The sequence below is a fragment of the Necator americanus genome, chromosome X (genome assembly GCF_031761385.1).
Source record: "Necator americanus strain Aroian chromosome X, whole genome shotgun sequence".
NCBI lineage: Eukaryota > Metazoa > Nematoda > Chromadorea > Rhabditida > Ancylostomatidae > Necator > Necator americanus.
In genome coordinates, this window is record NC_087376.1 from 33,904,351 (window position 1) to 33,930,719 (window position 26,369).

The 26,369-nt window shown below is 38.9% G+C and overlaps 2 protein-coding genes across 5 annotated transcripts; both read right to left on the reverse strand.

The window, feature by feature from the left end:
• Nucleotides 1–64: 64 nt before the first annotated feature.
• RB195_026262 (uncharacterized protein) lies at nucleotides 65–1,611 on the reverse strand (the record flags this gene model as incomplete). The annotated part of the gene is made up of 7 exons (XM_013447067.2): nucleotides 65–175; nucleotides 227–360; nucleotides 425–476; nucleotides 534–641; nucleotides 1,038–1,199; nucleotides 1,251–1,506; nucleotides 1,565–1,611. 7 exons carry the CDS (start codon nucleotides 1,609–1,611, stop codon nucleotides 65–67), a joined length of 870 nt encoding a protein of 289 aa, XP_013302521.2.
• Nucleotides 1,612–3,897: 2,286 nt separating this feature from the next.
• RB195_026263 (uncharacterized protein) lies at nucleotides 3,898–26,070 on the reverse strand (the record flags this gene model as incomplete). 4 transcript variants are annotated; one of them, XM_064214739.1, is made up of 32 exons in its annotated part: nucleotides 3,898–4,054; nucleotides 4,200–4,315; nucleotides 4,804–4,942; nucleotides 5,005–5,091; nucleotides 5,159–5,314; nucleotides 5,798–6,073; nucleotides 6,834–6,910; nucleotides 7,042–7,141; nucleotides 7,450–7,607; nucleotides 7,660–7,809; nucleotides 7,888–7,966; nucleotides 8,828–8,953; nucleotides 9,010–9,120; nucleotides 9,252–9,448; nucleotides 9,678–9,720; nucleotides 10,270–10,355; nucleotides 10,441–10,532; nucleotides 11,044–11,125; nucleotides 11,176–11,322; nucleotides 11,744–11,911; nucleotides 11,975–12,109; nucleotides 12,167–12,302; nucleotides 12,801–12,910; nucleotides 12,968–13,153; nucleotides 13,319–13,469; nucleotides 13,559–13,698; nucleotides 14,323–14,439; nucleotides 14,566–14,672; nucleotides 14,834–14,991; nucleotides 15,109–15,200; nucleotides 15,790–15,865; nucleotides 25,823–26,070. In XM_064214739.1, the coding sequence occupies 32 exons, from the start codon at nucleotides 26,068–26,070 to the stop codon at nucleotides 3,898–3,900; spliced, it is 4,203 nt and encodes a 1,400-aa protein (XP_064070619.1). The 4 variants fall into 4 exon arrangements, with proteins under 4 accessions (XP_064070619.1, XP_064070618.1, XP_064070621.1 ...); XM_064214740.1 differs by lacking the exon at nucleotides 5,798–6,073; XM_064214737.1 differs by lacking the exon at nucleotides 9,678–9,720 and having other exon boundaries at nucleotides 10,227–10,355.
• Nucleotides 26,071–26,369: the final 299 nt, after the last annotated feature.

Genomic DNA, 26,369 nt, shown 5'->3' on the forward strand with positions numbered 1-26,369 from the left:
ATAGGCTTATTTGAATTTAATTCGAGGAAATTTTATTGTAGAAAAGCACACATCCACAGATATACTACTGTTCTGCTGCTAGTAGCTTTTCCTGGCCAATAAAATCTTTGATTTGTTCAGAATCTGTGTATTTCCCTAGATACTCCAAAATCTTGCCGTTAATCCATTTGCTTTCCTTAAAAATAAAGCTTTGATGTAGATTCTAAAAACCGATAAACTCACTCACCATCAGAAGTGTTTGAGAGAGTCCCTTCGTAATCTCATAGTTATTATTTGTGACTAGTTCAATCGCATCCTCGATTTCCCAGTAAGGAACATCACCTCTCGAAATGCTTCTGCCAAGTAGACGATATGCCTTTTCTTAAACCGCATAACCGTATCTAGTTTCAGATCCTTTAGGTTTAGCTCTGTCACTGAAACTCACTAAGATGACGGGCGAACTTTGTGAAAGTAGGAGCGATCCTGAGCATATGTGGCTGAAAAAATAACTGCGTAGCCTTTAGATCATCAAAAATTGGTTCCAGTAGACCAACCCTGACACCTTTACTCTTTTCTTCCAGGTCATCTTTAGCTAGAACAACCTTAAGATAGAGTACTGCATGAAATTGAAGTGTGTTTGCCACTTTAAATCTGACAAGATCCTGAAATACTTTAGCTTTTGAGAATATAACGAATAAGTTGCGGATAGGTGTTATATCACAGTCAAGTAGTCATTGTGATCGATGAAAAACTTTATGTTTCTCAGTTAGTTCCTGAATATTCAGGATAACAAAAGAAAGATTTGTTGCATGCCAAGTTATAATGCTGCCGAAACTGTCGCTTCCAGGATCTGTTTGTTACATTTCAATAAAGAAGAACTTCTTCCTCTGTCTTCAAATTCTTTTCTTGCAATCAAGGAAATTTCTAAAATAGCCAGCATTTTCAAACGGTCATAATCTTCAAAGGATTTTACCACACGATTTCTGGCTTTCGGTCATCTACTCCCAAAATTTCGGAGCAAAACAGAACACAGGCTTACATATTTAGAAGACGGATACCTCAAATATGGTGTCCTTCGAATCCTGAAGAGCTTGTTGCGCCAGGAAGCGGAAGGTGTGCTCTTCATCGAATGATTTCGTTAGGAGAGGAATTTGATTGCACCTTTCGATCGCATCCGATATGTTCTTGGGCGGGTATTTGACTATTTCCTCTAGAGCATTCTAAAACGCTTAAATATTAGAATATCAAATGTTGTTCTATTTTTTCCATACCATCAGAAACATCGCGTTGAAGTTGTCGGTGCCAAGGTTGTAGTATTTGTATATGTCAGTATAATGGAAAGCATTCAAATTCGGCAAGTTCGCAAAACTCGTTTCGTTTTGACAGGAGACAGTGGAAACCGGTTTGGAGTCCACTGGAGCCAAGGAAAGCTCGGAAGAGCTTGACGTCTCCGCAATGGTAGAGCCATCGGTTGTTGTCGGTTCTGCTGGGTCATCGTAGGAAGCGGTTTCAAGTTGCAATATTTCCCTTCAACAGTTATTCAGGATTTGTTAATAAAACAGGATAAAGTCGACGGAAAACTTGCCTGGACTCCGCTGTCAACAGCAGAGCAACGAAGAGAAGTGAGAACATTGGATCCAGCACTGGAGTCCTCAGAGGAAGAAAGCGCAATGACGATCCTCATGCGACGTGTTTTTATACAATACAAATTAGGGTTTGTTTTGTCTATCACACCTGGAATTTTGATGACTGCGGCCCTAACATTCCTTTATAATCATATAATCAAAACAGTATGCTTTTCCAACTACTGTAGCTGATAATTACTCGTTTTTTACTTGAGAAATTAAATTAACAAATATTTTATACGTTTATTTACATCACCTATACGCTTATTTTGATCTTCGATCTGCTGAGATTGGTTTCAGTAACGTTTCCGTTCATCCTTGTCGCTTTCTGGACCGCAATCACTTAGTCGAGTATCGAAGAGATAAGGGCCATTTTCTTTTTTTAAAAAAATCAGCAGAAATCTTGACTGCTGGATTTTCGGCACTTCCATTGTGTGTTTATATCTGGTACGATTGAAATCTTTGTGCTTCCGTCCAAACGTTGTCCGTAAAACACATTAAGTGACCTATCAATCAGGATATTCTTGATCTTATCGATGTTCGATCCTCGATGTCTTTGTCACCTCTTCACAGATTTCGTTTTTTCCTGTTCAACGCTTGTCTTAGACCGTTTATCCTGACCCAGTTACTCGTACATCTAAAGCTGAGGATTTATTTCTTTTGCTGTATATTAGTGAAGAATCAAATATCCGTCCACTTTTCATGACTGCTGCTCCTTGAACCTCCCACACTCCTCGTCGAATTCGGCCCGTATTCGTTCCGTCTGCATGAAGTTCCATTGAGATATTGAGTAAGGACCTCTTACTGTCTCAGCCAGTCCCAGGCTTCCATAACCACTTCTGTTTCAATTAAATCGGAGGCTTTCTTTATGTGAATGAATGTAAAACATCGCGGCATTTTGTATCCTTGCCATATTTGAATGAGATTTTTTTGGACTTTTTTGATTTTTGGACTGTGAGTGTGGTCAATCGCTCTTAAATCTTTTGGAAACTCTCCCATAAGGTATGGTTGTACAAGTACCACAGTAACTGTACAACCATTTCTTAGTAGTACATGTCTAGTACAGGTCACCCAGTGTTCTTTCAGTCTTGTCAAGAATCACTCACGTGTGGACATCAGGATGAGCAGGAAAAAATCAATATGTACACTCTCTGCGGAACTGATATTTACTATTTTCTATACAATTTATCCATTACTTTTGATTCATAATCTTTTTTTTCGTGGCATCATCTTCTTGGCAACTCATCTCGCTGCGTATGCTGTGTCGGAAGCTGAACATCTGATGCTTCCGACATCTGATTCTTCACAACATTATCAGATTTTCTTCTTCTCTTGGGAAAAAAAGAAGAGTACAATTTTGTTAAAAGTGTGATGACATTTCCGGCACCATTTCTGCAACCCGTTAGCAATCCGTCAAATTCTTTTCGCACTAATAAGTCGTTTGAGTCATCAATTTCGCCTTTATTGCTCTATTTCATGTGTCACTAAAGAAGCTATTGCGTAGCAATTCTTTCTAGTTACAGATCCAATCATGGGGAAAAGTACTGCTGGAATTTCAGAGCTACGAATATAATAAAAATAGGAGATTATTTGCCATTGAAAAATACGGAACACTGTTCCGTAATCAAACACGTTCCAGCCAGCTTTGGTGTGAATTCTTTTTTGATCGTTTCATTTCTGATATTGTTATTCAAAAAAGCAAGAACTATTGGTTCAAAACGATCCAAAAAGGTAGAGATCCAAACATTTGCATTCAAGTGAACTTGCAGAAATCACCGGGACACTTTAGCACCCTTGCCAGAATTGTAAATTAGAAACTATTCATCCGGAGACCCACAAACCTTGAACAGTGTTAATAATTGCAAATACAGGTGAATAGTGTTTTATCTGTTCTGTAAATACATAAGCTAACTTGTGATATGACGAGAAATTTTCACCTAAACAAAATTGAATCTCAAGTGACGGGAATCTGAATAGGAATGTGACGTTGAAGAGCGCAAGGCAACGCTGTCGATATTAATAAAGTTCTTAGAGAAATACGAGATTGTAAAACTCATATATGGATCACGTATGAATGGATAAAGCTGCGTAATATTTGAAGATCAACAAAGTTCTCACCAGGATGCAATTAATGACGACGGAACGGGGCAGTATGGTTGTGGTACCATGAAAGCTCAGCGAGAAAAAAAGGGAAATAAGACTAGAGCTCAGTAAATAAAGTACAGCTATCAATATGACACGATAGACCAATATTGTGAACTAAACAAGGGTGCAGAGTGTAGTCATAGGACATCTATCCCTCAAGTACTCGAGGACTATCGTCGTCACCGAACTTAACACAAGGAGCTTTACCATTAGTGGATTGGCCATCGTCGGATGGCGTAACTCGACGAATGGACGTCATGGATGGTGCAGCCGACTCTTGCTTGATCGTAAAACGACGAGCTTTCCTATAATGTTTAACATCTTCAGCCATATATAAAATCCACAACATTTGACAATACATCAATGCGAAATGTAAGCGGTGAATGAATAGATTTTCTGATGGAAATTCTCAAATATCAATTAAAAATAGGCTTCTGAGCGGAAACGTACCCGCTTCCAACGTTATCTGTATCTATTCGCCTGGACGGTGATACTGAAATACGGAATCTCCGTGATGGTGAAGCTGATCTTCGCTCATCGTCAGTTGAAGAAACCGTAGAAGAAACCTTAACAGATCGATTAATGTTATGGTTGCTTTAACAGATATTTTGATCATTCTTCAAAAAGAATCCAGATTAGAACCGAAAATTGACTACAACATGACGGTAAAGGGAAAGATTTGCGAGTATGTGAACATTGATTACGGTCAGATGGTATATGAACCCTTCATACTTTTAATCTTCCTTTCGAATGATAGTACACACGCAAAAGGAAGGACTGCGAAACTCGCTACTGCTCGAGTAATGGGACTTGCAAAGGACTAAATCTTCCGAATTCCTCACCTTTTCGTCAGACTGAAAGTGAATTCTATCTCGGGGAATGGATTATTTCTAGACCTCATCATCCGATACTGAGTTTCTTGTCATATATTTACCTAGTACAGAATGAATTTTACCATACTTCTTCCAGATATAAGCCGATTTTCTTTGCAAACACGTCTATTGTATTCTTGCTTTAATACCGGAGCTTTCAGCTTTTCTTATACGACACTTACCTCTTGTTCATACTTCCTATGCACAGGTACGGATGGTTTCTGAATGTTATCCACAGGTTTCGTGCTCGGACCAGGTTGATACAATTGAGGGCTGGTAGGATATTCATTGATACTAGTCTTATAAAAGGGGAGTGGTGTCCTGTAAAAACGTCTTTAATGTGAAAATTTGTTGGGGAACTAAATCTACGAGTAAACTCTGACTTCTTCAGTAGCTGTTCCCTGCGTGCTCGCACCTCATCAATGGAAGGCCACGGCTGGAACGTTGAGTGGCTGCCTTCCACAGCAAATCTGGATAATGTGTACAGTTTTGTGGGTTAGTAAAGGCGCTTTGCAATCTTACACTTTCTATACTCACTTATTTCCGTTTCCATTTGTTTTCATGCATTGCTCGGACGATTCAGTGGATTGTTTCATTGCGGACGGTTCTTCTTCTGATTCGCGGGTTGTTGGCAGACGGTGCACCTCTGCCCTCATTTCTTGACTGTTACGTAATCTTTGCGAAGTGATGAGGCTAAATCTTCTACTTTCCGTATAACAATAACATTTAACAAGCAAACATAAGAAAATCAATGAAAGATGATAGCAAGTGGAGATTGCAAGAAGAATGATAACCAGCACAATTTTTGTGCATACATAGCTAGAACATTTTTGCTACGACTTCGTTTCGATCCACAATTTCGGGCATCGTCTGCGTGTTATTAAAACCTGTTGCCATAAAAAAGTAATGGAGAATTTTAACACTCAAAATGGTCTCAATGCGGAACAATTGAATCTCTCAAAATCGCTTACTGCGAGACGAAAGGTGTACTGAAAACCTCCTCAGCGACTTTGCAATTTCCATATAGGAATCACCTCTCTTGATGTTAAATGATGCATTAATTTGTAAAATCAACAACAGTGAAGGTTACATCCATTCCAGTGAGAAAAAAATTGACGTAAACTGAGTGCACAACAAACAGTTAAACAAACCAAAGAATGGTGTAACAAAACACACGTCGGAGCGCCGAAATAGGAGATCTCGTCGCGAGTCGCGCCACTGCCGCAACCACTACCGCTAGCGTACTCGTAGAGTGATATGTATGAATGTCTTTTGCTTGATCGTCTTGAACTCAGCACCACTGTAGTTGCTGGAGCAGCGCTGGACGTGTCATCCACTGACGACGGATCTCGATCACGTATTCCAGGAGGTGGACTGTTGAGATCGTGCGGAAAACCACGGGCACGGCGTTGAGACAAGACCTTCATCTCAAGAAACGGTCGAAGCAGACTACTAAACAACATGCGAGTGAGAATGAAATCATATGGAAAAACGTTCAATGCCTTTTTCGAAGATATTAAGGAAACTGGATAGATTATGTGCTTGGCTTAGCTCCAAAAAAAGCAATTTTACTTCTACTTTCACTAAGTAAATCATCAATGCGCAAAAGTATTAGGGCAGATTATGTTCTGCAAAAAATCAAGTGAACGAAAAATAACAGAACAAACTCAGAAAAAACGAGTGAGAAACTCATATATTTCCACTTACTACTTCTATACCAGTATTTTATCCGAAATGACTGTTCTAATGTTGAAAATTTGTATGGTTCAATGACCAAATTCGTTATATGTTAAAGCAATTGGTTTCTTCTAGGCGCTTTTTCGCTGAGGCTATTAGATGTGAGAAAGTTTATCCTGAAAGTTTTGAGTAGCACGGATACGTTACCATAATAAGACAACTCTTAACATCTCTGAGAGATTGATTCTGGAGCGATTCTACACATACTAAAGAAAATCTGGTCGAAAGAATTGTGCAACTACTCTAATCCATCTTCTCGACTATGGATAATTAAGGTGGTAGTAAACATTGTGAAACAATCTGTTATTGGCACTAGGGTAGAAATAGTCGTGCACGGTATTCATGCAGGTTAAAAATAACGAATGTTAGATACGAACGCACAACGACAAGTTATTTCCAGAAAAGAAAAGGATGAACTAAACCTAACGTTTTAAAAAACCAATATTCGAAATGATTCAATGTCATTTGCACTAACCGGACTTCTTCTGGTGTAGCGATATCGATTACATTGCTCTGAACCTCGAAACTTTCTGTGGGTGACTCGGTTTGGGCCTTAATTACAGCACATACACAAGGAAAAATAATCGATGAAGCCAAAAAGGACAAAATAATTGCGATAAGGTTGAATCCAAACAATAAGAAGCAACAACATAGCTAGATCCAAGAAAATTCTTGAAACAAACATTAACAGAAAACTGCTGTGACACTGAATGTACGATACGTTGTGGATTTTCCATCGTTTGGCTGGCCTCTTCCTCGGCTTCCTCTCTTTCGTCCAACGAACTGTAAAGAAAAGTGGAAAATACGTGTGATATCCCAAAGAATGGAGGAAACTTCTCTATAAAAAGAACTCATAATTGTCAGGAAGACATAAAGAGCAGGAAGAAATTATATGTGTGAACATATTTGCACAACATATCGTATTTACGTATCCAGGTCAAAACCCTAATAATAAAAAACCCCTCCCACAAACAAACCGAAAATCCGCTATTCATTTTTCGTTATAGCGCAGTTTGACCTAGAAAGCTGGGCAGCTTATGGATTCAGTGAGAAAAAAACGACGGATTTAAGGTCACCAAATATTAACGTACTCTAAAGAAGGATGGAAATGCATGGCCGCAACTGTCTCGGATGTACTCGACGGCACTGGAGCAGTTAATCGATGAGGATATGTAGGCGATGGTGCCTCATCCTGATCTTCTTCTTCACTTTCTGACGAATCATCCGCACGTAGCGGTTCTTCTGACGGCTGTAAAAGCCAATAAAGTGCACCATTCTTCTTCCTGGAATCCTTTACCAACCTCAATATAGGCTCTCCATGGTTCCCTTCGCTGCTGCTCAATAAGAGGGAGGTATTGCATGGCTTTCTTGTGATCACGATCTCTATCTGGATCGATCTTCTTCTTCCCTCCGGCTAGTTCGAAGATCTTCTTTTTTTCTTCTGTGCGTTCCTGAACAAGTGGAAACGTCAGAGTCATAAACAAAAAAAAAAAAAAAGAAAGGCAGCTTAAATTAGTAGGAAATCTCACATGAATTAATTGTTGTTGCAGATCTGTGTTGGCTTCACGTAGGCCTCTGACCAGAGACACCAAAAAGTAAATAATAAGCCTAAATATCGGGAAATGTTATTTGGTTATCTCATAATTACTATTTTTCTGTAGGTAGTTAACAAGTCATCACTCAGTCACACTTAATTATTCTACGCATAAGAGGTGAGCAACTGAGCATTAAAATATAGAATACATAAAACTGTAGAACAACAAAATGAAATTCCTCCCATCCTAAGCACATTTTTTTTGGCGGTCCCGCGCTTTAACACTTATTTTCACTCTATGCTGGTGAGAAGAAAATGAGAACGAACGGAAAAAGTCACAACAATTAATCCAGAAATGTGAGAAGTTCTGTAGGTAACTTAAAACAGGACGCAGAACAGAAACAGAACAGAAGAAATAAAAGAGAATGCAACCCGCAAAAAGGGAAACCCAGTACCTAGTAAGGACGGATCGATCAGGTATTACAGTCAGATCAAGGCGACACGAAGCTCGCAACAAAAAATGGTATGTTTTTCTCGTCGAAACAAAGAAGGACTCCCATTTTGTGGATGTCCTCCGGAAAACATTACGCGGCTGCCCACAATACTGCTGTACTTGTATAAGTAACACTATTGCACTAATTGTATTACTAACACGCTGCTGTCCACAGTACTACTTTAGCGCCAGTAAAACGCGCGCGCCCGCGCACTCCCAATGGATGACCGCCGACCACGTGATTATCGATCAGCAGTCGATAATCATCATTTGGAGTCGGGCGCGCGTTATGGGGCTGGTGGGACTCTGTTGGGGTCCCTTTCTGTAGAGATTTGAGCTATGAACATATACAGTGGACACGAGGATTTTTCTAATCGTATTCGCCACTTGTTTCTACAAATCGGGTCCCATTGATTATTATTTTTTGCTGTAAATCACTTACATTAGAAAAAGTAGGATGGGAATTACAACTCCAGGAGATGCAACATGCCGAATGTAACCGAGCAGAAATGGATCCACACGTTTCTCAATCTCATTCGTGATAACGGTGTAGAAGTGGTCGTGCTGCCTTCAATAAATGACGGAATTAACCAAAAATTCTTCTTTTTACAACTTGTCACCAACGCAAATGGTCCACATTTTCTGGACGGTTTTGTCGAGGCGATCACGAATCCAACAGGTAACGTGCACAGTAGTAACCATAGCAGCAGGATTAGCAAATAAAAATTGCTTGATCTAAAATAAATGCTAGAAACAATTTCAAAAATAATAACAAATTAGACAACTATGATCAAATAAGCATAGAAAAACGATGAAAATTTTACAGCAGAGAAATCCTGTAATGTATCATGGATACCGGCACATACCTACTAGCTCGAAAAATCTCTCTTGCCGGAACATTGCAAGTCATGACAGCCCATCCTCGAATATACATAATCACTACCAGTTTGATGTTGTTCAAAGCTGGTAGAAGAGGAGCGAAAAATAATCCAAGCCATATCATGCCTTGGTTGTTTATGATATGCAGCACATTTTCGGCAACTTTGAACTCGCCATATTCGGGCTGAAATAAATTTATTTTCCTTAACAAATCATTTAGCAAACAATCCGGATGGGAAACCGAAATGTTGCACGGAACATTGCGGTTCCATCAATAACGATTCTATTTATGAATATTATTGTAATTTATGATTATTTTTGAATATTTTGTTCAAAAAGCCTTTAGAGAGGTGATAAAAAATTTTTAAATTTACAGGATCTGTAAGAAAAATTATTTTGTAACACATCGTAACCTGAAATGGTGACATCGTGAAGGAGAGAAAGAGGGAATCGACACTTGAGCACTAGCACTTGGGAAAATTGATAAAATTGATGACCTTGTGAGCCACCGGTGGGTCACGCTTTAAATATTGTTTTATATCCAAGGTATTGCTATTTTTTCATCCATTATTTGGTAAACGAGGTTGGTACAGTAAGAAAGCACTTGGTGGCAAGAAAATATACCGATTATATTCAACAGCTTCGATATGTATATTGAAATTTATGTGAAATTCTAGAGAACTCCGTTTTTCCCTCATTCTGTTTTGTTTTCTTGGCACACCTACAGCTGTTTTCAAATAAATAAATAAATAAATAAACATATATGTCATCTCAACAACAAGAAGCGCTCCTCTTTCGCGTTGCTTCAACTGTGAAGATATTTTTTCGTTCACATATTGAAAAAAAAGAATTCCATAAATAATTAATTATCCATATAAGCTAAATCACAAACATATATTAACCACTATTTTTTTTAGCATTCTTCTCAAAAAAAAAAGTGAAAATAAACGAAAAAAACTGACAAAAGTGGTTTCAATGTCCCAACACCACCACGCCGAACAATACTTGATCCAAAGACCACGAAGAAAATCGATAACAAGGATGGAGACAATCGTCACGATGAGATCCATAGTGACCAGTTTGACAATTTCCTGAGAAACGTTACGATTTCAATAGTTATGTACAATTCCACCTGTTCCATCAAAATAAGCAATTCCAACATTATTAGGATTTTACCTGGCCAATTATTGTTTCCCAGCAAATATCCGTGTTGTAAACCTCATCTGCAGAACTTCTTCGTTCTGCTGCTGCAGGCAATCGCATTGTCTCTATAAAAACAACACATGCGAATAAACAAATAGCAGTTCAAATATCAAAGTAAAAATCAACTCCGGAATAGAAATATTCACATTGAAGGAGGAAAAGTCTTAGTAAATCGTATTTTTATTAAAGGCATGATCGGTCGAGGAACCCCGTAGGATTGAGCATCCAGGAAATCTTGTTTGGATATGAATTACCTACAAGGTGGAGCTATCGGAAGATTCACAGCTATTTCCTGTACCTGCTACAAAATGACCACAAATTTCAAAGAGATGTTCATATGCCTAAAAATCCACCCATTTGTTTTTTTTTTCTGTTAGAACTAGATAGGAAAAAAAAAACTTGGTAGAAAACGCAAGACCGTTTATCAAGAATGTCAAAAAATTATAATATAAAATGGAAAAATTGTCTGAACTTATTTATTTAATATTATAGTCAGAAAAATATTTAATATCAGTCGAAGAATTATAATACTTCAAATGAGAATTCGAAGATTGAGTTTGTTAGGAGAAAATTTACCGTTAGCTTGTAAGAAGTTCCTCGCCGGATCTTCACTGTCGGATAAATTGTCGTTAGGAGCTGCATTGCTTGAGGATGTCGCCTAGAATGAACTCGGGAAAATTGTGGAGAAAAGATGGTACGAGCACTCACCTTGGTGGTTTCTGTTTTTCCGCTAACTGTGTTTGCAACAGTTACTTTTTTTGTTGTCGCCGGCTTAGTAATTCGTATCGGTTGCTTTGTTGTTCTGGTGTAAGTACGTGGGGAGGAGGTCGTTGAGAAGTCTGGACCACCGAAGCTCTAAAAAAATGTCGGCAAGGCCTACATTATGGAAAAAGGCAGACGAGATGGAGTAGGTGCTTAGAAGAAAAAAAAAAAAGAAAAAATAGGAATGTTACAGTCAGGAATAACACTTTTCATCTTCGTTAGTAGTCTGTTAGAATTGAAATCAGTCCCCTGAAGATCATATGATTGGGAATTTTTCTGGCAAAGTATGCAAAGTATCAAAAACTCAAAAAAAGATGATTCATGTAACATTTTGATGAGCGAACAGATGTTAAATGGCCGCTCTCGTCAGCTGTTTGCGAGTGCAGCAGAAATTTACTCAGAAAATATATATACATAAAGTGAGAACAGATGTAGAAATTGAACTGGAGCTTATGTTGTGGACGTCAGTTTCAGATGGCATACCGCCCTCAAAAACCGTCTTCACTATTCCTACCTCTTTCACGTTTCCTGGTTCATATGGTGGATGTGTCCGAGGAGGTGGAGTATAGATGGGCAGTGGATCAGGCCCGATACGCTTCGCTTCGAAGATTTTCCTCAAAGTTCCATTCCGTAGGATAGCGTTCGGATTATTTACATTAACTGGTCCAAATTGTGGAGCAACCTGTTCGAGGAAAAAAAATTCTTTCTTATGGATAAATCTCTTCACATCTTTGAAAATCCTTACGGTAAACGGTGTTGTCAACACCTCCCTCGTGGTACGAGTTTGTCCAAATCGTTGAGTACTTTTTGCAATGAAACGTAATAGATCTGTTCGATTTTCAAACGTTCGGCTTGCGTATGGTGGAGGACGTGGAAGGTTCTAGAATTGTTTCGGATTTTTCCTGCACAATCAAGTAAACAATTCAGATGTATTTACCGGATTTCTGCCTCCTAGCTGTCGTTTTTTTCGATACATCAACGTATCCACTGGTTCCTTTCTCCTAATCGCATCCATTTTATCAAATAAAGCAACTATCAACGTCAAATAGTTCAACACATATAACACAAGAACCCTAAAAAGAGCGGATTTATTAAGAGGATATTCGAAAAAACACATATTCTAAAAAAGGTTCAATTTCAAAGAGAAGATGGGTTTTAGGATGCCTGATGATCTTAGATGGTTCTAAGCTTTGAAAGACGTTATTATGGCATAATTTGTGGATGGAAATCCTTGCTTGTTGCGTTTCTCAACAAAAAAAAACCTAAAAATGTTCTTTCTGATTTTGGACTCAGCTTGTGGATGTTTTAGATGCTCAGCACCTTTTCTTTCTAATTCTACGGACAATCTTTAAAGATTTTTAGTTGGAACCCCTTATTTGCCTGACGTTTCGGATTTTCGGCCTTCTTCAGAGGCCTAAGTAGAAGATAAAGGGTTCCATCTAAAAACCTCGCAAGCACACTATCACAAAACATAGACAGAATATGCCGAGGTTCCAAGACAAGAGAACATTCGAATCTTTAGAGAGCTCCTCAAGCAAATGATGCAAGAATGATTCGTATCTGATGCAAACCTAGTGAGATGTGCCCGCAAAGCGGTTCGTGGATGATAATTTTCTAGACGACCAATTAGATCAAAAATCATAGGAAAGACGTGAGTGATTGTGGCGACGACGGAAGGAACCTGAAAATTCCTGTCTCTGATGTTTACTTCATCTGTAGAAGACGTGAAACCACTAACCTGATTTTTCGTGAAAAGATTCCCCTCCTGTTCGACAGCTGTTTGTGATTTTTGCACAGCAAACGAAATACAGTAAATGGAGAAAGCTAACATTCCACAGATGACAAGATTTGCGATTACTCGTAATGTAAATTGTAGGCAACGAAATTTCGACCCGATCGAGACACGACAATCAGCAATTGACTCCTGGAAGAGTGTTATCTGTACAATATCATTGAAGCGTTATGTTAGCGGTCCTGTGACGAACATGCTACTACGGTATACGAGGAGGAAGCAAGTGCCGGAATGAGGGTTCGGCCTTCAGAACTACGTAGATCTAACAAAGAGAGAAGAGTAGAACTAAGAACCTACCCTCAACTTGATGACTATGGCCATCACAGTGTTGCTAGCCGTATCCTGATTACCGATCGTGTAATCCCAGCCGGTGAATACTCGCCAGTTGAATATATACTGTTCAGCTTTACTCCCGGATAACTTTGACATTCGAGCATTGGCAGCCATTCTAAAAAATATTCATACGTTGGAGATCAGTCTTCGTCTGTTTGTTTTTTTTTTCCTGGGAACCAAAAAAAAACTGGAAACTAAACTCACTTTCTAAGAATAGCAAAAAAACTGTAAGCAAAGATGAAAATTGTGACCAGAAAATAGGCTAATGGTAACGGATATTTCTGCCATAAAAATTCATCATCGGAGTAGTATCCGTAGAAGAGCGGTGAGTATCGAAGATAACCCTGGAATCCAGCCATGAAATGCTAATATTCAACATTGGATGAGACTGTAATTAATTATCTTGGGCTGCTCAATCTTTTAATTGCGGTCGTTAATGTTTGATTAGTAGTGATTAGTTAGCTTTTTTTGTGTTTTGAACAGCCTGTACTGATAGATGAATGAGACTGGGATGAAAAAAATAGATATCTAGAAATGTGAGCTGGTCATTATTTCTTCATCAGTTCATTCGTCAGAACTCAGTTGTCAAAGAAAAGAAAACTACAAAAAAAGGAAAAAAGTAGTACTTTGAATGGTGAAAGAGTGTAGAAATAAAGCACGGAGAGCTATAAGCATCTATAGTAGATAGTCCATCAAATTTTTTTTCCTCGAATTAATTAAATGTGAAAAGAGAGCTGTCAAAATATACGTGTTCTGATCTCGATACTGTTTTGAAAAAGCAGCAAAATTTCACGAACCTACAACATTCTGTGGATTTTTAATAACCTCATCCTAGCTCTACTGTGATTCGAATCTTACCAGAATCCGATCGAAACTTTGAAAAAAAAAACTCAAACTGTCGATATCGAGTTTTGCAGTGCGGTAAAATCTAAAATATTTTCATACGGACAGCTTTCGGCACCACCTACATCGTAGTGCCAAACCACAGCGATCTCATCCGCGTGTATCCGTTCATTCGAGGGGATTTCCTTGCGCGATTCGGTTCTGTTCCGCCGAGACTCGTCAGCGGCAGCGTCGGCCAACGCCTAAGCGATCAATCATCAGTCGGCTCTTTTTCTCAAAACTCGTCTTCACTTGTCACTCTCTGTATTACGACTCCACCTTTAGCATTTCTGACATAAATATCCTGAAAATTTCATCACCAAACTGACCTCAGGAAGCACAACTAGTGCGAGAATTATCAATGTAATAATCACGTTCACAAAGACAATCCATCGAAGAAATGTGAAGTACGAGGAGACCACTGATCCAAAATGACCTAAAATTAGCTGCAATGCTTAAGGAAATAAATATTTTTTTTGTTATTTCAAAATAAGCCACGCTTCAATTCTCATGGGACTCGAAAAGGATTCGATGGAACAATGACGGGTAGCCTAGTAAGCGCCGGATTTAATTTGTGGTTTGCTGGATGTGACCCACTTTCTATACGTTTGATCTTCCCTTCCCATGGAATCAGATAGGTCTTGATGTTGGAGAAACTTCTTTTCAATAATCGCATTCGTTTCCGTAATTCTTCCATGTAGAGATGAGTCCGGGACACACGCGATTCGTGCTGTTCCAAGTATTTCTGAGCAAGTCTGGAAGGAAAGGGAAATATAGAAAGTTGATGTTTTTTCCAGAAATGTTGTTTATAGCAGATAAGTTTCATACAGGAAGGATTTAAAAGTTTATTCCAGAAAAAAAAAACACTGTACTTGAGCGTTCGCTTTTTCCTTGTCATACTCCATGGCTGACATCTTAATTTCCCTATAACTTCTTTCTTTTGTCGGATTCGCTCAAGAAGGGCCTGAAAACGGCGACGGTCAGTAGATCAAAGTGATAATCATCCTGAACAAGTTTCCTTATTTATCAGTGACAGACTGACCAACAACGGGTAAGTAGCACAGTAAGGAAAATTTCAACTTTTTTTACTCAATTCTTAGCAACTAGCGACAATTACTCCGGAAATAGTGGATCGAATAAAAGTTGGTCCATTAATTCAATCCCAATATTGAAATGACGGAATAGCGAAAAAAAGATACGGTGCCACAAATACACAAAATCCTGCACTGTTTCACAAAATTCTCAATTCGATCTACATGTGACTGGCAAATGTACAAAAAAAAAGCGAATTTCGCTGAAAGAATCAAAAAGAATCCATTAGCGTGAGGATCGTTTGATGAGTGATCACGATTGATCCGTGTCTTTTCACCTACCAGGTTCTATTGATATCGATCTAGGATGGATTATCAAAATCAAAGCAAAACTTTCTAGTGACTAAAAAGTGATTACTTCGAGTTACGAATTCAAGAGTAAAGTTAATTAAAGTGATGGAAATCAAAAAACAAAAAGTAATAGCTTAAAATCTGGATCCAATGCGGAAAATCTGACCTTACCTGCCTAGTTAACGGTTTCCCGTCCTCGTCAGCGTCATCACGATGGTCCGCTTTTCCCAGAAACGCATCGCTTTCGCTAAAAGAAAAACATATGGGAATGTACAGCAAACTTCCCTAAAGCCTTTTTTCAAGGATATGTAAGTGTAGCAGTAAATTTTGAATATTTTCGATGTTATTTTTGTCACTAGTTGCACAGTTACTACGCCGACTACGAATATGGTACGAGTTATCCTCGTTGGGATTTAGGTCAACCCTCAATTCCCTTACATCCTGACACTTTCTGACACAGTTTCTGATCTTCACACAAAACATTATCATGAAAACACAAATCGAGTGGTCCTGGTTGTAATTGGCTCAGCTGCTGTTGCGAGTCTCACCCAGGATCGTTGTCGTGGACGCTGTAAAACGTAACGTAGTGTCATTAACATGACACGTGTTAACTTTTGTTATGAATCGAAGTTCTTCATTGATCCGACATTTTTCCGGTTTTTGGTCAGCTTTTTTATGTGTCCAATTTTGCCATGAAAAGGCGCCTCTGGGAAGATCTTTTAAGAATGGATCGGATTTTCAACAGCGAAGCTTACTTTAAACACAGAGGCTCGGATTCCCCAACGAGCACAAAACACAAGTCCAGAAAAAAGACGAAGAGGTGTGTTCTAACAGATACTTACAAAGAGTCGCTTTGCTATTCTAATGAAGGGAAAAAGAAAAATTGCTCAAGAGGAAGAGGTACACACTCTCTCCATTTCCCAGATCATTTTCCATCCAACCTCACTCTCTTGCAGGCTGTCAACGACCTAATAATTCTAAAAATACCTCAAACATGTCAGGATGAAAGTGCAAAATGACAGGAGGTCAATAACTTAAGAGAAAGCTGTAATAACACCCGGCTCGAAAAAAATCAAATCGCGCTCACATTCTGACTTGTTTTCCTGAGCGAATGTGATCTCGACTATACTTATGCGGATCAGAGGTGGATCGACCTATTCGAGCCACTGTATTTTTCCGGAATACAGTTATCAAATCGTGAAAGACAGACGCTCGTCGCTGCACCATCGGATGCGCGGCAAGACCCTGCGGCAGGTAATCCATTTCATCCTGGACGGGCATAACTGGTATATTTTCGCTTGAAAATGCGAACAACTAGCAGATGAAGACCAAAGTCACATGCTATTACTGCTGTATGTCGGGCGGGTGGAGATAGAAATGAGAGGTCCGCGGGAATACTGTGGACAAGACGAATGGTCACTGTTTCTGGAAGTACAGTGAGTGGAACCGCCCGGAGACACGCGAACAATGCTGCAGTTTAATGCAATTGATAGCTGGTGATATGACGGAGTTGGCACGCCCCCACCACGCTCTTCCACCATTCCAGAGCCACGCTGGATCACAGCCGCTCAGGGACTGCTGGACTCGACTCGAACCCTCCCTCCCTCTCTGCAAGATGAACGACTTGATATCAATTGGGGCTGACGAAAGATGATCTGGATGAATGTGTTGAGTTCGGCTGGCGCGATTTGTCAACGTTAAGTCCTATGCACTCGTGGTCGATGCGCTTATAAATCCATGAAGTTCACTAAGTGTAGGAATGTCCAGGAAAAACCACTAATCTCAAACCCTTATCTGTTGACAATTTAAAAGTGTCGTCAATTCCTAATCAAATCGTGAACATAAACACATTAATTTCAAGACAAACAGCAAAAGGAATGCACCTAAAATTAATTGAATCTTTTTTTGAACACACTTTTTTCCCTCTCTCCTTCTTCGAAAGTATTGGAAGATGCGCCTGTGGAATTAGATTTAGCTTGTAGAGCCAGTGCCTTAATTGGACGTTTAGCAACAGAACGCTATATTCTCTAAAGGAGCAGGTTTCCGGAAATTATGTGCACATTAAGGTTTACTTTAAATTCGTGAATATTTCGGGAAACAAAGGGCAGACACTCTCGTTCAGCTTTTTCTGCTAATATCCGATTAGTGCAGTTACAATGAAAATGAACAGTAGTAACAGATAGATCCTAATGATTGAACACCTCAAGGATTGATGGATCTCCAATCTTTTAACAACAGACTTCTGCTGACTGCTGGCTATTATCCGGAAAATGTTAACCTTCGGTTTACACCGAAATCAACCCAGATGTTGCAACATACATTAAATTTTTTACTACAAATTAATTGTCAATTAATTACTATGTCATTAATTAAAAATTTTCAAAATTTCACAACGAATTTATAATTCCCCCTATCGCTGATGGAATGATTGATAAACGCGTGGATAACACCATGGATATCTGAAATTTTTCAGAGTTCTTTTATTGCGAATCCTTTTTTTTGCGCAAGTTGCTCCCATTGAAACACTGAGTTACACTGCAGATCCTAGGTGCTTGAGAATAGTGATACAAGCGATTCAAATGTTCCGTTTTGATCAAGTGCAGTCAGATTTTTGGATCGAGCCTTTTCCGACAATTTAATACTGGGGCTGGGAAAAAGATTCCCAGCGATAACGGCAAGGATGATGGATTTCCATAAGCTCAAATTGCTGCTGAGAGGTGATGATGTGTGTGTTAGTGATGCAGTAATAAATGAGGGAGTTGACTTGTACAGGAGGTATCGAATTGGATATGTAGATCAAGATATGTAATGGCATCAAATAAATAAATATTGTTTCATTTTCTCATAATGCTGCAACCATTCCTAAATTTTCGCAACATTTTTCCTTTCCCAAGGAGGTATGTTGCTCCACGTACCGGGAAACAATAAAGAGGTCTAGACTAAATACACCCACAATTCATTCAAAGTACTCAGTAAACGAACGAGTGCCTTAAATGTGCTTCTCGTCCTTTTTTTCCCACATGAACTGCAATTCACAAAAGGGAAATAAAATTACCATCACCACCGTAAGTACAGCGAAAAAGGTTCCTCCAGAAATACAATGCAGCTTTTCGGATCCCCTGAACATGTAATTTTGCCAACGATTGTGAAATGGTAGTCATTGTTGTTCTTGAAATCCCTGGTGATCTTTGAGGATTATGCGCTTGCAGAAGAAATGAGAGGATTTGCCACTAAAATTTGTACTTGGGATGTCCAAGAAACATTTTGTGGTCTTATTCTGTCAAACATAGACTTCAAATTTTTTTTTTGAAAAAAATTGCAACAAAATAGAAGAATTATGGAGAGGGTGCCGTAGGCGAGTCCTCAGCAAGGAAATGGTGAAAAACAAAAATGAAATAATTTGAAGGTTTTTCCTGTTTGTTTGCTTCTGTAAGCTCTCGTGAGGCATCCAAGCTCCCAATTTTTCGGCAAATCCAATCGAATGAGGATGATTAAGGATGGCTGCATGAGCGCAGTTCATTTTTTCGGCCAACACACAAAATGTTTGGCGACCTTCCTCCTTCAAAAGTGCTCAGAAACGCTCCTCCTCGAAATCAGAAGGTTTTGCGTTGCGAGGCACGTCGTCGAGGTCAAATTCGCCGTTTTTAAATTTCGCGCAACCATTTTCGTGCAGTAGGCTCGAACGTGACACCATCACCGTACGCGTGCTGCGAATGTTCCGAGCTGCTTCCGTAGCTTTTTGGCTTTGATAAAAAACAATGAATAGGAAGTGCTGATTGCTTATTTTTGCCTTTTTGAGAAAATACCCCTGGATATTTCATTTTTGACTCTCAATAGTCGTGAATCATCAAATTGTTCGAAAAAGCTATTTTTATAGATTTTCACAGCAAAAAGAGCTTTTTTCAGTGGTAAAAACACTGTGACAAATAATGCATTAGTAATTGCAAAATAAAGTTTGAAATAAAAACGCTACGGACTTATTGACCTAATAATTTCGATATTCAAAAGTCCTAAAGAGTGCTTAATAGTTTATTTAAATCTGCCTGAACGTAAGGTAAATTTAAATGAATGTTGTAATTAATTCAATTGTAATCAATGTAATTGCAACTAATTTGAATTCAGTCTTGTAATTTTGTGAACTGTAATTAACATGGTTACAACACCTCATTTCAAAATTCCCTTTTTCAAACTCTCTGCTTTTGTTCAGAGCGAAATCGCCCAAGAAAGTTAAAGAGTTGAGACAAAGTTTTCTTCTCAAAATAAATAATTGTACACGAAGTGGGCACTGAGAACTTTGCTGAGAATATTGTTGATTAGAAAAGTGTCTTCGTTTTTGAGTAAACACTAAATCTCGATATTTTTAAAAGAAAAAAGTCCCCTTACAAGTCCCCTCATGTAGGCAACAATCCATTGTCTTCAACGTTCAACACTAAACAATTCTGTGCACCACGAAATTGCATAGACCAATAGCTAATGATTTCCCGGAAATGAATCGCCCTCAATGTCCACCTCATGTCACGGTTGACAAAATCCACACAGACACCTTGAAGGTCACGGACTAACGCCTAAACTGACTAACGCCCTCGCTTTCCGCACATTATTGTTGACACGGAAAAGTGCAGTTTTGCGTAAAGGTACCGAAGGGAAAATGGTCCCGAGAATACTCATCTCTCCAAATCCTCAACATTTGAAATAAAACAAGAAAGTATGAGTATGTTATGAATGGATCTAGAGAGGTTAAACGCAGGAAAAACTTCTCGTATTTTTACGTACTCTTCTTACGAGGTTAGTTAGGGTAGACGAGGAAAAGTCTCTAATCGCTAAAGTAAGAAGGAAATACTTGGTGAAATTAATAGGTGGCAGTAAAATGCAGTAACCAAAGTAAAAATTTTATTTCCTTTTTCCTAAAAATTTTATTTCCTCTAAATTATTCTTTTTAACTTGCATACGTTCAAGGACTTTTGACAGTTTAGGAAACACAAAGAAACACTGCAATTCGTTCAGCGATCAACTCTTGCATTAAAGTTTTTTTCCTCTTCTGGCAACTTATAAACTAATATTCGTAGACATTTTCCGAAATTGAAAACTGAACAAGAACACGAAAATGAAATTTACGAGAAATGAGCTCACTAATCCAACCTAAAACAACTACTAAAATTAGACGAACAATCCAATGCAAAATTTGACTCAGCAAGGGGAACGCTTCTCAAGTGGGCAATAAAAAAAATCCCAAAGATCACATAGCAATTATACGAGTTGTCGCACAAAGCTATGAAATCTAGCCAGTAAAGAAAACAGACAAAAAGGGAAAAAATAACAAAAACAATTTTACAGGCTTACAGGTATATCAAACAAGGATTTTGAAGTACTGCACTATTTGAAAATTTCACCCATTTCGTTATTTTTGAAATACGGCTGTTCGAACTCTTTGAAAACTCGAGTTTTTTTTCTCTAAAAATGCAACTTTTGGGCAATTTGTAGTTCAAATATTTAAGATTCCAGAGATTTGAATTCTAAAAAAGCTCAAATCTCATAGAAATTATCCGAAAACTTCCCTGTGCGATAATTACGTGAATGGTTGCAACAAATAAGCCTCTATCACCGATTTATTTTGATTATTCGCTTTGATTTAAATCAATAATATGAAAAAAAAGGTAAATTGGAAGTATCTCATGTTTTTTTTTTGTGTCAGATCCGACTTATTTCCGGTTTATTTACAAACAAACCGACCACGAACCCATCAAAATAAATTGAGAAGAAATTAGAGTACGTTTGAAGATCTGCCCTAAAATTAGCGATGAGTCTACAAGGAATGGTGTTAAGAGTTAGTTAGCAGAAAAACAAATCCATAATGTACAATTCTTCTGGAATCATCTCTGTTGAGAACTTTGTTACATCCAATTCCCTATACTTACACGTTTCCTTTTGAGAATACAAGGGAAAAGGATCGAACGCTCCAGTCTTCGTGTAATTCTGAATCGCACCGTTTTGATTGACTACATCTGGCGTCTGTGTGCATAGCTAAAGCTAATCCTCACGCAAATACCCGAAAATTATACTTCTTCTTTTAGTTTTTCGGGGTATATGTTTAGATATTCCAGACTCAACTGTTTTCCGGCTTTGCTGCTGCTCTTTTGATGCTTTGAATCGTTGGCGAATCGCGTCACCCCAGCAGAATCCGAGAACACGCCAAACCCCTAGTGAGTAGGTGCGAAGTGAACTCGTCATAAATTTTAGCGCGTTGGTCGTTTGCAGCAGATCGGTCGACCACCATTCTTAATTGAAACGTTACCCAAATCAGGAAATTACACCACGATTAAATGTGCCGCATACGTGTCGTGAAGGCGTGCAATTCACGGTTTGGCAGTTTTGCTACCGCTGACCTAGCCCGCATTATCCTCAATGATGTCTAAAATTTCAGGAGTTTTCGATAACTCTAAAAGCTCACCGATGTCGTTCTCACAATGAATGAACGCTTAGAAAAGTAGAATGGCCGTGTAATAGAGAGAGAAAATGAACTTGCATATGAAAAAGATGATGAAGCAAGCTGAAATCGCTATGCGATGGTTGAAGGCTCGCGCCAGCCATTTCTCGAATCTATGCCCTCAAAAGATGGCGGTCAGTTCGATTTCGACAACTAGGGGCGTAACTTCGTTTAGCAAACATATATACACACACACGAAATCAAATCCGTATTCCCTTCCATCCGCTTTGAACGCAATCATATCTTCAGGATCCTCCAGGATCACTTTTTGCTTGGTTTACACCGGAATTGGGGATCACAGGTAACGAGGTTTGAATTAAACATTTCAAAAAATCAGAGGACTATTATTTTCGGTTTGAGATAGTGAAGTTTCAAATTTTGACTCTCGGAAGACCTTGTGGATTTGGCTGCTGGTAACGTTGGCTAAACGTTAAAGCTTTTGCGTATGTAGTGAACGCACCTCTGCGGATGTTAAGTGACTTAGGGATATATCCAACCCTTCCATAAGGAACCCATTCTGTAGTGTACATTCCACTAGATTGTTATCCACGGACTGGACATCATGGTCAATTACCTTACCATAAAAAACATCTCTTGCCAGAAACAATAGATGCGAAACGAATGGAAATAATTCCTGAGTACTCGCTGCGCTGTCAACATCGCTTACAATAAGTCATCGGACAGAATCGTTGAGGTAGAAGTGTGCCGAAATCGCCGTATACATGCTGTTTTTACCTCCAACGAATAAACGTTTAATCCCACCAACTTCGAAAATCTTTCTGCCTATGGTAGATTGAGAAAATTTCATCGAAGCTCACCCAAAAAACGGTTAGTGTGACCTGGAAACGATTCGAATATGGTTAAGTGAAAAAAAGAGTTGCGACTTTTCATTATTTCCCTCAATTAATTCCAAGCAAACCACATTTTTTGTCAACTATTAAACCCAAACTATTTATTTGTATGTGTGGTTAACAATTAATACTACATTCTACAATTTCTATGGATACTGCAGACCAGTTCAAATTTTCCAGGAGTTCTCGTTCTTTTCGGGGGAGGACTCGTGATCGGCCTGATCGCTTCTAAGAAGTTTTAGAAAAGAAAGAAGCTACACGTGTTACCTTTTCCCGATATGCTTAGAATAGACGGAAAATCCAGACTTATTCTTTTCGGATCTAATTTTTCAGTTCTCAATTTTCATTCAATAATCCTGGATTTTTTTATGAGAGGCTGTTTTGATGTTAATGTATTTTAATGAGGTGCCCAACGAATTTCTCTGTACCCCGTTGTGCAGCGCCGGATTGTCTTAACGCGGTAGCTCATCGCAGGTGTCTTTATGTACCGAAACAGTGTTTGAGCAGTGGAAAGTGCATGTTAAGGATCCAACCACCTTCGGATCTACCGTTTTAATTCGAATCCAGAACGGCAAGGAAAAACGGTAAGTTTAGGCATCCTATGTGCAATGAGGTCAGAAATGAAAGCTAGTCCCGTCATTAAACCAAGGTGAGGAGCGAAGGAATTAGTATACTTCAAAAATGTGCTTGCAAATCTTTCTCAAAATTGATCAAAAGTTTGGAAACTATGCTATTTTCAGCAGTGCATAGATATGTATTTTGCCCAGGGCGAAATAAATCTGTAAAAATCTGATGTGGATCGATTTCGCTGAAGGTTTCCATTGGTTCAAGGGAACAACTGAGCTTAAAGGGTAGAGTTCATTTCAAATAAACATAAAATCCAACGTATTCATGTTTAAAAAGGATAATAAGCGAATTTCTTTAAAGGATAATAAGCAAATTTGTTTGCCAGGATGTCAGAGATGGTATACATCGCTATCCTTGCTAAAAACATGCAAAATCACAGGTGAAAAAGAGGCGCAAAGGTTCCTGCGATAGCATTTTCCCACCACAACAATCAATCAGATTTTCGATAAGAAAAAAATGAACTAAAGAATTATGTTTATCGTCTCTACACGTCTAGCTGTTCGTAATTCGTTACAACGTTGCAATTAATCGTTTATATTAAAGAGAATGACGTTTTGAGAAAGGTGGCGAAATGTCATTTGTTGTGTTGTTCATTAAAAAAAAAGAAAGTGAACTAAGCTTAGAAATACTCACAAAAAGATACGGAAAATTTGCTGCAAGAAATTCCTATGTAACATGAACTCGAAAAGTATTCTTTGGTAAATAGTATTAGGTGAGAAAAAAGGCTATTTCCTCTAACATCTTCCAGGAATTCAGCGGCTCCTCATGTTTCATCGAAGTTGTTCGTTATTTTTTCGCTGCAAATTCCATCAGCACCATGTAGCATCAAGTTATGATCGCAAATCTCGTTCAAATGGATTCACATGTTTAACGGCGAAACATATTTTCACAATACGAGTAGTTTTCAAGTTTCTTGCTCTAATGCCTTTGTTTTGAGTGCGAAATCGACATCGGCGGTAATTATAACCAGAGTCCATAGAAAAAAACATAGACGACCCGTTTAATGCTGTTCCAATGCGAGATGGGAGATAAGGAAGTATCCAGAGCCACTGTTATGGACGGGAAAAAATAGGCAGATTAGAAAATTTGAAAAGATGTAGCAATCTGCAACTTTCTGACCACAGATAATTGATTTTGGTACGGTAGAAGAAAGAATATGAATATAGAACAAAAAACTATTCCATAAAGAATTTTGGCGTTCTTCCTGTTCGCAATAATTCATTGCAAGCATTTCAACTACAGTCTATTGACTTAATAGCAAATTGTACTTAGGTGATCCTTGGATTGGAGGCAACTGCTTACCGTACCACTTAATTCGAGTAGATGTTACGAGTGAACTGATTGAGAACAATAGATACTCAAAAGAATTATTTGTTGACAAACAAAGGAACCCCGTACTTCATGACAGTAAACTTTGGTAGCAGTAAAGGGAAGCACCTGCTTTGTAGCTACCGTATTCCAGCTGATATTCATTATGTGTGCACTGAAGGAAAATGGCTGTTCTAGTAAAAGAAAGGGATATTAAATACCAGGCTAAATTAATCCTATTATATATTTATATATCAATTTAGTAAACATAGCTATACCATATATTAAAAAGCTAGAAATGTAAAATATGCAGATTTTGAAAAACTAAAGTATTCAGAGTAATAAATAAGATTAATGTCGTAAACGCGTTGAGAATCCAAGAATTCAGATTGAAGCGAATTGAGAAGAGAAATTTCCCATTCTTCAAAGCCAAAACCACAGCGAAATGGGCATCCCAATGTATCGAAACATCTTCTGGGGAACCGCACTTTCAGTGGTGGAGCGGAAGCGCTTCATTTCTACTTTTCGCAAATTTAAACGTTTTTCAGTACCAGGATAAGCTATACAGAAAACCTGAACTCGTAGAAAAATTTCGTTGCCATACAATAGGGAAGAACAGGCGACGCTCCTTTCCTGTCTGAAGATATTTTCAGGATGCGTTTGAATAACGCTAGCGTGCATGCAATGCTCATAACTGCTAAATTATATAAAAGACGGCCTAATAAATAATGTAGGATTGATGCGGCGTTTCTGAGGAACGGTACCTCATCGCTTGTTCGAATTGAGGTGTTGTTGGCCTGAGGGTATCAAATTTCATTATGACCACTGCACGTTTAAATCAGCAAAACTAAGTGAATGACACAAGTCGACCGTGAAGATGTCCCCTTGAGGAAACTTCTGTGAGGATCGAATAGGACTACGGAAAATCGCTCACCCAAATGCGTATAAAATATCGAACAGCTCATCATCGAGAGTAAGTTTCGATGACGCTCGGTCATCGAGTGATTCTTGCTTCGAGCTGTCGAGCGGCGGACGATCAGGAGTGTTCTTGTCGGACTGTCGAAGTGATGATCCACGTCTGCCGGCGATTGGCATCGAAGCAACCGCCGGAGCCAACGTGGGCGTGACCGCGTAGCCGAGGTGCGAAACGATGCCGCTGCCGCCGGCACCACGACCGCCCATACCTCCTGCAGCGCCTCGCTCGAACGCTGTCCTGAAAATGGTCTCTAGAAATGCAGGTTCCACGTTCCCTCACAAGGCAACAGGAGCACTCACGCAAAATGCTCACGACAACTCTAAACCAGAGCACCGATGTAGTACGAGGTGGAAGAGGTGGAGTAACAAAACTTCAGACGTAAATAATTCTGTACTGCTTTGGAAGATGTCAGAGAAAGGACAACTTAAAGACGTGTTTATTATGCCGTGACTACTGTGAACGTGAGATGAACGCAGCAGGTGAAAATAATAACAGTAGCACTTAT